At 52.6% G+C, this 12573-nt stretch overlaps 1 protein-coding gene across 1 annotated transcript; it reads right to left on the minus strand.

Moving 5' to 3' along the window:
• Positions 1-526: 526 nt before the first annotated feature.
• On the minus strand, positions 527-8743 carry LOC122169549 (cholesterol 7-desaturase nvd-like). The gene is made up of 7 exons (XM_042835794.1): positions 8446-8743; positions 5398-5586; positions 3468-3646; positions 2590-2715; positions 2287-2406; positions 1970-2146; positions 527-688 (listed from the first exon to the last, which is right to left on the minus strand). The coding sequence occupies exons 1-7, from the start codon at positions 8741-8743 to the stop codon at positions 527-529; spliced, it is 1251 nt and encodes a 416-aa protein (XP_042691728.1).
• Between the last annotated feature and the right edge of the window lie 3830 nt (positions 8744-12573).

Consider the following 12573-nt stretch of genomic DNA (forward strand, 5'->3'; position numbering starts at 1 on the left):
GAATCACTCATTGGGACAGTCCCCCTGCTGCCTGAATGGGGAGATCCCTCCTGCAGAGCTCAGTGGGACCAAGGAAGCCCACCCAAGGAGCATGGTGGGCTGCTGAAACCCTGCTGCTCTGCTCTGCCTCTGTCAGAGGAAGGGAGGATGGCAGATGCCTGCCGGCTTTGCAGTCACACCTCTGGGGCCACACAAACGTTGGCCAAGGCTTCCCCAGGGTGCTGGAACCTGCCCAAGGTGAGGAGATGGGTACAGAAGCAGCAGCAAGCACAGCTGGGAAACGCGGTGCAAGAAGGGGGTCACACGGAAAGCATTTTCCCTACCCAGAGAGAGGCACAAAGAGGCAGTTTTGTCAGTCTTAATTTTGTGCTCCGCTCACAGATGACAGCAGAGGTACAACAGCAAGCATGGAACGCCATCAGGGCTTCGGTGCCTTGAGCGCAGCGGGTGCACAGAGGAGTGCCAGGGCTCCTTGTGCCTACACGACACTCTGTTCTGCTCAGAGCTCTGCAGGGCACTGCAGCCCTCACCAGTCCAGGTCCCCTTTGGGCACTGACGGCCTCGTGCTCCTCTCGCTGTAGAACTGTGCAAACCAGCGCCGGTGCTTCTGGATGCCAGCATCCTCGCAGACCAGCAGTGGCTTGGACAGGTACTGCTTGTTGTTCCAGATGGTCACATCTCGCTCAAACTGCAGGGAGAAAGCAGAACCTGCAGCCTCATGCATGCTGCCCACACAGCAGGATTAGTGGTTGTGTTCCTCCTGAATGGCTGTGGGAGTGCTCTGACTCTTTTAAATGGCAAGAATTAAGAAATCACGGTTGTTCAGCGCATTGCAGCTCCCAAGCAGGAAATCACTTCCAGCTCAGAGTGCCTCTGCCACTGGAACAGAAGTGGACATTGTGAAGGCAGGAGCTGATCCACCTGAGGCTGTTGATTTGTTGGGATGCCTCCAGCAATCAGGCGTCATAGAATCATAGAGTTGCTCAGGTTGGAAAAGACCTTAAAGATCATCAAATCCAAGCACGACTTAACCATACTGCCCTAACAACCCTGCACTAAATCGTGTCCCTGAGCACCACATCTAAACAGTTTTTAAATGCATCCAGGGATGGTGACTCAACCACCTCCCTAGGGAGCCTATTCCACTGCTTGGAATCATCGTACATTAAGCACCCCTGTCTTAAATTCCACTCAGGCACACGTGCAGTGAGACTTATGGAGTTTGGTGTTGTTTATATTTTTTGCAAAGAAGTCTGCAGAAATAAGTGCTGCTCATCTGTATTTGTAAGATATATTAAGCCAACATTTAAACAATATGAGCTAGCACAGCTAAGTTTGGTTTGGGATAGGGTCTTGGCATTGTAAAGCCATCTTTTGACATTGAGAAGGTCAAAATGGACATTAAAAACAAAAATCAACAGTGTGAGTGGAGCAATAATGGAAGGGGTCACCTACAGAGCTGGATGGGAGCAGCCTTCCAAGGAGCTTCCAAGGCTCACCCAGACAAGTCATGAACTGGGCCGTAGTCTGGCCCCAGCTGGAGCAGAGACCTCCAGAAGGGTCTTTCCTCCACTGCTGTGAGTCCCGTCTGAAGGGATCAGGAGGAGCAAGAGTTACCAAACCTCATGGTAGTTTAACAGTGGGAGTATTTCATGGCAAGGTCCTAAAGCACCATCCTGGGATGCTGGAGATCTGGATGCAGCCATTAGTCCTCCTAAAAACTCCTTGCAATCTGGGAGAGGTCACCTAACCCTTATGCCCCAGTTTCCCATCTGCAGGACAGGGACAGCATCTCACTGCCACCCTCAGCAGATGAAGGAATCCTTATGACTAAACCTTGGGCTTCCTTCTTTGGGCTCCTAGATCTGAAAGATTGTGTCCAAGAGTGCTCCCAAATATGTGAGCCCACAGGGGCAGCTGCTCCACACAGCATCCCACACTGCAGGACACCACCTCCTCAGAGCCCCACCTGAATGCATTCTGCCCTCAGGATGAACTTGGGGATGATGGCTGGCACGTTCTTCTGGTAATAGATTTTGTGGACCACATTCTGCAGGAGTGGCTCCAGGGGCGTCACTGTCTGCAGGATGATCCCATGGCCCAGGAACGCATGTTTGAAGATGAGGAAGACCAGCCCTGGCCCAACCTGCAGAGAACAGAGCACCCTGAGGGATGGAGCCCCGTGGTCCTGCCTGGAACCTCATCCTCTGGGCCAAACAAAGCCGTCTGTCAGCTCAGGGGGTGATGGCCCTCCCCACACGAGGCTCTGTGGGGCACAGGACGTACCTGCCTGGCTGACACTGACAGGTCCAGCAAGGGGAAGCGCTTCCCAAAGATGGTGGCTGTGTGCTGGAGCTGCATGCGGGAGCAGTGCCTGTGGGGCTCCGGCTCTGGCTGCCACTCAGCCTGAAGGAGAGGTAGCAGTGAGATGGGTCTGAGAAGGGCAGAGCACGAGGAGAGGGAAGGCTCAGAGATACAGAAGAGACGCGACCTGAAGAGAGGGGACGTGGCAGGAATCAGGAAGAGAGGCAGAAAAGGGATCTGGCCTGAGGGGCTTTGAACAATGCCACAAGGGAGCCGGGGCGCTACCTTCCAGACGTGCTTCATGAAGTCCCACAGCCTGGACTTGGTGTATCTCAGGTCAGATCCGCTCAGAATGGCTGGGCCGTGCAGGAAGGCCAGGTGAGCTGTGTCAGCTGCGTTCTCAGGGATTTCCTGCATGGGGGACAATTTATGTCAAGGGCTGAATTCTTAGGATCACAGAATCAGAGCTCACCAAGTCCAACCATCTTCCCACCTCCACCAGCACCTCCCACTGACCGTGTCCCCCAGCACCATACCCTGGAGCACCCCCAGGGATGGTGAACCCACCACTCCCTGGGCAGCCCATGCCAATACACTGCCACTCTTTCTGACAAGAAATGTTTTCTAATGCCCATCCCAAACGTTTTGAGGTTTAACTGCTTTACTGCTTAAGTCCACCAGCGTCCCACCAAGATGGCACACAGCATGGACTGACCCCAGCACAGCTCTGCTCATGCCACTCCCTCCTCCAGCCTCCACAGTTCCACCAGGGATGACAGAAGCAGCATTTCGTTCCGCTTGCCAGCAAATGAACATGGTTATGAAGATTAACAGCAAAATAACCGCACATTTTCCCATTCTGTGATCAATGAGTTGGGGAGCCCGCTGACACTGAGTGCTGCAATTCTTGGATAATCTTTTTTTAAATTACATCGGTTATAAGTCAAAGCAAATGAACAGATTCCCTTTAAGCACCCAGCACATCTGCTCCCTCTCAAGCAGCCTGTGGTTCACGTCTGGGGAACATCTGCTACGCTTGGCACATGGCACAGTGATGCATTTCCAGGGCCACGCGCCGTGTGGCCCCACTGGGTTCAGTGGAGGAGGTGTCTGGGGATGGGTGAGCACTGAAGGAAGGGGCCCCAGCCCTGCCATGCTCCCACCTGGATGTGTGCGTCCACGAAATGCTCTGTCTGCCCCCGGAACACCCAGTCCCCTGTGATGATCTCAGGCTGCTCAGGCACATCCCAAGTGGGGCCGGTCCCATCGCAGTGGTACCAGAGCAGCAGCATCCCATTCACCTCACAGCACGGCCAGCTCCGCACCTTGGCAAAATCTGGCACTGAGGAAAAGAAAAGGATTGGATAAAAGTGGCGTTTCCAGCATGCTCAGTGTCACTTCACCCCGGGCGACAGCTCAGAGCTTGGGCAGCATTAGCTTGGCACAAGCTCTCCCTGCTGCCATTTGCCACCCCTCCAGCTGCTGAAGGAGAAAAGCAGCTCCTCAAGTTTGCTTTGTTTGCTTTAATGTCATTTCAGTGTGCATGAGTCCCTCCAGGAGTGGCAAGCCCTGCAGCCTGCTCTCACTGCTCAGAACCATGCACAATGCACACGTCCAACGAACCCACTTCCAGTTCCATTGGGCTACAAGCAATGGCTTCAGCTGTAGATGGGCAGGAAGCAAAGCCAGCTGTAACTCCTGAGCTCGAGTCATCCTGCTTTGGTACAGCAGTGCCATGGGTTGCATTTGGAATAGGCCTCCACTCTTTCCAGCCTTCCCAGTGAAATTGATTTGGGTGTTTATGTGTAACTGACTGTCAGAAAACTTTTCTTCTACTCAATGGGCAGCTTTCACTTTCATTACATTTTTTTTTTCTAGCTGGCAAACAAGCCCAGAGGACATACTTTCCTTATTACTTAGGTTTGCACATCCACCCGGGAGGCTGAAGGATGCAAGAAATTAGGTTTTGATTTCCTAGAACCATGGAATGGTTTTGGTTGGAAGGGACCTAAAAAGATCATGTTCCAAACCAATGACTGACAGAGGGGGCTGGACAAGATCACAGGTGCAACATAGGGTTGCAAAACCCATCTTTTTGGTGGGATCCATTGCATTGGAGGAGATTCCTCACCCCATGCACATACTGGGTGCACTGTGAGCCCAGTGCCAAAGGGGCTGTGCACCAAAATCCCCCACCATGCCCTCCATGCACACAGATGGCTCCTTAATCTGTTTATATCAACCTGACCCACTTGGGATCAGCGCAGCTGTGTGCAGTTCTGTTCCACCAGTAACCATGGCTGTGAATAGAGCAATCTCACAGGAACAATGCATTTTGGCAAGAGTTTGTCCATGGCCAGAATACTCGTTCTCATTTTGCAACGAGGCACATCTTTCTTCATTACTTGGAATCAAATTTTCATTCAAATGCAGCTCCTGAGTGCGTGCATATGCAAAAACGAATGCCGTATTAACCTGTGTGGTGCAATCCATAAACTGCTCATCTCATCTCATATGGATGGAACGATTTCTCCACTTTGGGAAAAAAAAAAAGTCTGTTTAGTAGAGTTTTGCTGTTAATTAATGCTATCATCACTATCTGAATCATCTCCAAATTGAGCTTCTCTGGAAAATCATTAGGAAGAACAATCCAGAGGAGAGCTCAAGGTAAATTCTCTCCATGTTTTCAGCCATGTTTAGAATCAGTGCAAGCCCACAAGTAATTATTACAGGGGAAGTTAAGGATTTCTCTCGGCATGGTTGCCACAAACCGTATCGAAGGATGGGAGTGAAAGCCTTAGAAAAAAAAAAAAGGGTCACATAGAGATTATTTTATCTGTTATTTAAGCATTGAATTGGTATAAACCATCACTGTGGAGTGCAGAGTAATTTCTGAAACCCAGTGGGTGAAAGTCCCGGGGGTGATTTAGCACGTGACAGGCCATCAGACTGCTGTGTCCCAGGGAAGTTGGTGAGTCGGTGTGCTGCAGGAAATGAGGGAGCAGCGTGGGGGTGAGCTCTGACTGCTTTTCCTTTCCTAATCAGATTTTTAGGCACTGCCATCGCTCCGGCTGCTCTCTGGGGGAGGTTCACCTTTTCCAGAATATGGGATGTGGGTGCATTTCCCATCTTCTCCTCTGAAACGCCAGCCGTGGAAGGGGCACTCGATGCAGCTGCCCACAACGCGCCCGCCAGCAGCCAGGTCAGCCCCCAGGTGTGGGCAGTACGAATCCACCACATGCGCCTGGCCGTCCTGCGTGCGGAACGCGGCCAGCCGTTCTCCTGTGGGAACAGGAGGTCATGAAAGCATCTGCAAAAATGGAGTGAGGGGTGGGGATGGAGGGGTGGCTCAGCCCCATCTGAGTGGGCAGCAGGAAGAATCGCGGGATCATTAAGGTTGGAAAGGGCCACTAAGATGATGAAGTCCAACCGCCAACCCGCCCCCTCCATGCCACTGACAGTGTCCACAAGTGCCACATCTCCGTGGTCCTTGAACACCTCCAGAGGTGGTGACTCCACCGCTCTCCGGGGAGCCTGTGCCAACGCATTACCACTCTTTATGAGAATGTTTCCTAATACTCAAGCTGAACCTCCCATGGCACAACATGAGGGCATCATCTCGTCCCATCGCTGTTACCTGGGAGCAGACACCAACTCCACCTCACACAGCCTCCTCTCAGCAGTAGCAGAGCACTGCCATCTCCCCTGAGCTCCCCTTCCCCACGCTGACCCATCCCAGCTCCCTCAGCCGCTCCCCATCACACCTGTGCTCCAGACCCCTCACAGCTCCATCCCATCTCTGGACACGCTGCAGGGCCGCCGTGTCTGCAGTGCAGTGAGGGCCCAGCACCGAGCACAGCACTGAGCTGCGCCCCACCACTGCCGTACAGAGGGACGATGCCCTCCTGCCCCCGCTGGCTGCACTGCTGCTGACACAAGGCAGGCTGCCGTGGGCCTTCTTGGCCACCTGGGCACACTGCTGGCTCGTGTTCATTAACAGATTAATTACAACACCGCCAGGTCCGTTTCCTCTATACAGTCTTCCAACCACTCTGCCCCAGTCCTGTAGCGCTGCACGGGGTTGTGGTGCCCAAAGCGCAGCACCCGGTACTCTCTCTCGAAGCTCAGCCCATGGATCAGCCTGCCCACATCTCACCGCCAGGTGGCAGCCCGCACCCTGCTCCCGCATCCCCCGCTTCGTCCCTACGCCCGCACGGCCCCGCGCCGCTCCCCAGCATCCCTCGGCCGTACCCTGGTTATCGGGTGCTGCTCATCCAGGTGCAGACAGCGAGCTGAAGCCCAGGGAGCTCCGCGGTCCCTGTCGTGTTATGCGTGTTAACCCATCACTTGTGAAAGCTTTGTTACAGATGCTGTGACTTGGAGCTCACACAGAAGGAAATGAGACAAAACTGGAGATCAAAACCCAACTGAGCTGCAGGATCCAAGTTCTGTCTGCGTTTACCCAGAAAGCTGTGTTTGATGACAGGTGACAGGCAGTGAGCTATTATCACAAAGCTGCTTCTCTTTGTCTCGTGGTCTGGGCAAAGAAAACTCCCAACCTTCAAAGCTGGGAAGGATTCTCTGCTATCTGTCAGAACAATGTGGTGCCTCCCATCCCAGCACTGCTGGGCACTGGAAGGCAATGGTGGCTGTGCTGGCAGCAGGCACAGGGAGGGGAGGTGCTCGGGGTGTGGGTCCTTCCCCTGCCCCGGGTCACAGGCAGCCCTTTTCCTAGCACCAGCTCTCCTCTTTGCCTGACTGAGTCTCAGAGCAAATGGGGCAAGCAGGGAGAGGTTTCAGCCCATGCAGCCGTGTTTTGGGACGTGCTCGGTCCCCAAGGCTGGCTCTTAAAAGGACCAAGTCAAAAGATTCTCTTTCTTCCTGCTCTCTTGCTCACTTGTTTTGGAGTAGGGCCACATTTCCAGGCTGTGCTCAGAGACGCTCTCCAAAGCAATTAAACATTCACAGACCTGGAAGCTATGGGCTGTTTAACTCCCTTAATTACTGGTAGCCCTCTTGGCAGCACTATCCTGCCATCATGCTGCAACGTGAAGTGATGTTACCTGTAATTTATCCAGACCAGGTGGAAAGGGTGCCAGGGGCAGGGATTTGGTTGGGCAATGCAAGGAGCCTCAGTGTAACAGCAAGTTGGTAGGGGATCACCAGGGTGTGTATATGAATTGAATAATTCCCATCATAAAACAAAGAAACAAACAAAAAAAAAAAAAAAAAAAAAAAAAAAACCACAAAAAAACCAGCAAAACATGACAGGAGAAGATGGCTCTCTAAAACAGATCTGGGAAAGAAAAAAAAAATGCACCTTCACCACTGAATCTGAGGGATTTCAATGCAGAAACTTCCCTTCTGATGAGGAAGGCACCTGGACAAGTCCCAAATCATCTTCAAGACAGAAGGACCATGGACAACCCAGCACCCCTCTGGATGTGGCTGTGAGATCTGATCTGCCCTGGGAAAGGCAGAGCTGTGGGCAGCAGTGCTGGGAGGGCAGCAAAACGACCTGGAGTCCCAGGAAGAAGCCCAGGGGTGCCCTGCATGCTCACAGAGACACTGTGCCATAACGTCTCCAGTACCCCAGCTGGGATACCTGATATCTGAGTTGTGCCACCCCTCCTGCCCACATGCACACGTTGGCTGGGCTGCCCCAGGAGAGGGGCATGCAGAGATGTCCCAGTGTCACAGCAGAGACCTCATGCAGGGGCTTGGGGTGCCCCAGCAGGGATGCTCAGGGAGGGATGTCCTGCACACTGATAAGGAGCCCAGGCAGACACCCGGCATGGGTGCAGGATGCCCAGTGCCATAGTGAGGATGTCCCACACGGAGATACTGGGGCAGGGATAACGCTGCGCCTGGGCAGGAATGTCCTCATTCCCCCAATGGAGTTCCCATCTGGGATCTCCCACGTCCCGGTGAGGATGCCCAGGCCGTGGAACCAGCGTGATGGGGCTGTTCCAGGGGAGGTGCCCGGGGAAGGGGTGACCCGGATGGCCGGCAGGGCTCCCTATTCCCGGGCGGGGATGCCCTCGCAGCAACACCCCCGGGGATCCGTCGGGGCCGCTCCGCACCCCACCAGGCAGCCCGGACCTCTCCTCCCTCGAGTCTCGGCGGGGATCCCGCACTCACCGAGCAGAGCGACGCTGCGGACGGCACCGCGGGGCAGCTGCTCGGAGTCGAGGACGCGGTACCAGCCGTTGGGGTAGGGCGGCGGCAGCGCTCCGGACCGACGGGAGCGGCGGGCTGAGATCCCACGGCTCGGACCCACAACCGGCAGGTAGCCCACACGGCCCGGGCCGCGCCGCAGCTCCAGCGGCCGCCAGCTGCCGGGCAGCAGGACGAAGAGGAGGAAGAGGATGAGGAGGAGGAAGAATGGCGTCCCGTCTCCCAGCCCTGCGGCCAGCAGCTCTGTGCCGCACCACCCCATAGCGCGCACGGCCCCAGCGCAGCCGCCTCTTGTTATAGAGCGGGCGGCCCCGGGCGGGGTGATGCTGGGCGGGCAGGGCTGGGTCCAGCTCACACCCCTCGAGCCCAACCGGCATCCCCGGGACGAGCGAGGAGCCGGGAGACGGTGGAAACGCCCGACCGAGGAGCAGTGAGCGCAAGCTGCGACCGCTTGAATGTAAGGAATAACGTGTTTCCAGGCTGTGGCCCCCGCATCAGGTCGATGCGTTAATTAGATCATCGCGTACCACATCGCCTCCTGAGCCACTGTCTCAGTCTTAGAAAGCGGTGTTGGGGCCGGTGGGTCACTGGCTGTGTGACAGCACTCTGAGGTGTTCAGGAGCAGAAAACAGAGATGCTCTCTGTGCAGGGAGGATAAATGGGCGCCAAGGAAAGGCTGGGCAGCTTGAGGATGTTGTAGAGTGGGGCCGAGAAGTAAAGTTAGATTTGGTCCTAAGAATTGCACAGCTCAAGAGGTAACTGTCAAAAGTCCACTTGTTGCCCGTAATACAGATAGACTCAGAGATTTGCAAGTGTCAAAAAGACCCAAAGTACCCACCATGGTACTGAATAACAGAAATGGGAGAAGCACACAGAGATGGATCCTCTGGCTGAAGGAACATCAGCAAAAAGGTGGATTCAGAAAGGCTGAATATCTTAAGGAACTCGTATTAGAGGCTCAGGCAAAGATGGATGACCTATTGGAAATGCTTTCTAGAAGTCAGTGCCTCTGTTGCTCTGCAGGTGATTGAACACAGCAGCTGGAAGTAAACAGGCAGTCCTAAAGAGAGGGGCAGTGTGAGCCCTGCCTGGGTGAGGAAGAGGAATAACGATGATTTCTGGGTGAAAAACCAAGCTGAAGGAGGGCTGATCAAAAAGAGATTCTCAGTAGCAGCTTTCCAAGGGCAGAAAAGCACATAACAAATATACAGACTGCGCTGAAACAGACCTGGGTGGTTTGGGGAGTGGAAGATCAATGAGGCTTTGCACTGCGCTGAGCAAATCCATCAGACACTGCAGCAAAGGCTTCTCCGACTCAGGACTGAGTGTGACTCAGTGAGGAAGAGTCAGCAGCATGTTTGTGAGAATTTATGCCTCACCACCAGAAATGGGAACTCAACAAACAGCTGAATAAGTTCATGCTTTGTTCTCTTGGACTTTCAAGGCACTTCCTCTCAGGCCGAAACAAAAAGCTCCTAAATAAGGCTGAAATAACAGCAGGGGAATCCTCTTTGCTTATGTAATTGGTGAGAAGATAGGAAGCCAGGAAAGGGAATAAATGCTCAGCTGGAGAAGGAGGACTGGCGTTTGTATCTGCCTGTTCACGAGGAAACTGGGAAAGGGGATAAACAGACATCTAAATCTCCTGATGAAAATGGTTCTAAATTATTCACTACAGTAAAGTTGACTGTGAAGTACGGCAGAAGAAGCCTTGCAAATTTCTCAGTGACTGACAGGCAAGCAGCAGTGCCTGCTAGTGAAATGCAATGCACATGGCCAAGGCCCACAGAGGGGGTTAGCTGCTAATTGGCACTTAGCAAGAGTGCTGAGCATTGCTTGACGTGGTCTCTGTATCTGTTCACTGCTCCAAACCGCTCAAAAAGACAAATGTGATGTTAGGAATAATGAGTATTAATGCTTTTGTAGACAGGATGATCTAAGCATATAAGAGAGACAAGGTCCGTAGAGGACAATAATATTTTCTATTAGATGAGCTGATAGAGATGGAAAAATAGTTGACAAGCTTCCAGGCATAATAGCCCTCCTTCCAGAACTGTTAGGAATGTAACTGGGAGCAGAGCAAAAAATATCTGCATGTCTGGTGAACTGTGTAATGGTGGGCACCTCACCTGGTGTGGGGGGAACCCAGAGGAAATACAGAGAATGTGAGCAGAAGCAGGGAATGGCAGCCAAGGGAGGCATGGGGAGAAGCTACAGACCTGAAGTCTTGAAAATCAGTAGAACTGCAGGAGGAGGATAAAGCCTTGGAGGGCTGGGCTGTTGGCCACAAAGTCTCTCAATGACATTTTCCACCAGATAATCCTACCTGCGTGTCCATCTTTCCAGGAAGCCCCCCCGACCACGTGTGCCTGCTCTATGTGAGTGCACCTCAGTGGGAAAAGATGAGGAAAAAAGAATTTTCTTCAAAGCCAGTGTTCTTCATCCTTGTCTCATCATGTTTTTATTTTTAGGCTGGTTTCATAACCAAACAAAATGTGCAATCAATCTTTCTGTTCTCAACAACAAGGTTTTGATCTCCTTGCATATATCAATCACAGATGACAGGAGGGCACAGCTCCCAAGAGGGGCATGTCTGCTGTCATGTTCTTGTGCTCTGAGCCCTACACACTTACTATCTGTTCTGGCCTGAAGAGGAGTACACCCAGGCTCCATGCTCCAGCCTGCCAGCTGGCTCTGGGGTGAGGTACATCCAGTGCAGCATCAAGCCTGGTGCCATCAGCTTCTGCCCCCACATGCCGTATTGACACAACTGGGCCAACTCTGGCTTCGTCTGGTTTGCTCAGCATCTTCCAAAGCTATTCCTGAGGCTGGGTGCCTCACATTTATGATGTCTGATGTATTAAATGTCATATATAGCAGATTGGAAAGCAACCCCCTAATTTTTCTGTTCCCCCTAGGTAAGGATCACATGGGAATTGCACGAGTGGGGAAGTCCCTGGAACTACTTCACACAGACGTGAAAATATCCCAGCAGTAGTATGAAGCCAGGAGTGATGAGATGTGCTGGGCAGATCCGTGTCATAGGATCACAGAATCATAGAAAGGTTTGGGACCTTTGAAAGTGACCTGGCCCAAGCTCCCTGCCACAGCCAGGGGCATCTTTCTCTAAATTGAATGCTCAAAGCCCTGTCTGTCCTGACTTTGAACACTTCCAATGGCACGGCTTCCACCGTCTCTGAGCAAACTGTTCCAGTGTCACTGCTCTCATTAAACTATTTCTTCTTTGTGTCTATCTAAGCCTCCCTTCTTTCAGTTTATAACAATTGCCCTTGTCCTGTCACTACAGACCCTGGTAAAAAGTCTCTCCACCTTTCTTACAAGCTGTCCTTATGCCTTAAATATTGCAGTGATGCCTTCTCAGAACCTTCCATTCCCCAGGCCAAATGAGCCCAGCCTTTCTCCATAGCAGAGCTGTAGGGGCACTGCAGAACGGAGGGAGCGGGAGGTCAACTGGTCAGACTGGGAGGGTCTTGGGGGCCAACTAGAGAACACTGGGAGGGATTGGGAAGTCAACTGATGGCACTGGAGGTCAACTAGGGATCATTGAGAGGTCAACAAATGTCAACAGGTCATTGAAAGGAACTTGGAGGATGTTGGGAGCCAACCGGAGGTCAATGGAAGGAAAGTCAACTGGTGGGACTGGAAAGTCAACTGCAGAGCTGGGCCCCATGATGTGAGGAGAGCTCTGAGCGCTGGCACAAGCTACTTGGAGCGGGTCTGAAGGGTCAGGAGTGCAGCTAAAGAGGCTCTGAGGAGATGGGTGTTGCTTTCTCTCCAGGGAGTGGCACGAAGATGTGCAGGAAGTCCCCAGCACTGACCATTTGGCTTAACTCCTTCCAGGCCTCTTATACAGCAGCCTTGGGGGGCTGGAAGTCACCAAGCATACTTGTTGTGTCTCCTGGGACTTGGTGTGCAGTCATCTCTTTTTTCATTTTGAAGAAGGAAATCAGTATTTTGTCAAAAATAATATTTCCCTACAGAATATTTCAAACGTATCTATGTTGTTTTCCTTTAGAAAATTATTCCAGTGAAAGTTCCCACTTGCTATGGGAACTTTCATATTAATATTAA

The sequence above is a fragment of the Centrocercus urophasianus genome, unplaced genomic scaffold (genome assembly GCF_019232065.1).
Source record: "Centrocercus urophasianus isolate 14NV4802_14NV808 unplaced genomic scaffold, USGS_Curo_1.0 seq_55, whole genome shotgun sequence".
In the NCBI taxonomy this organism is placed as follows: Eukaryota; Metazoa; Chordata; class Aves; order Galliformes; family Phasianidae; genus Centrocercus; species Centrocercus urophasianus.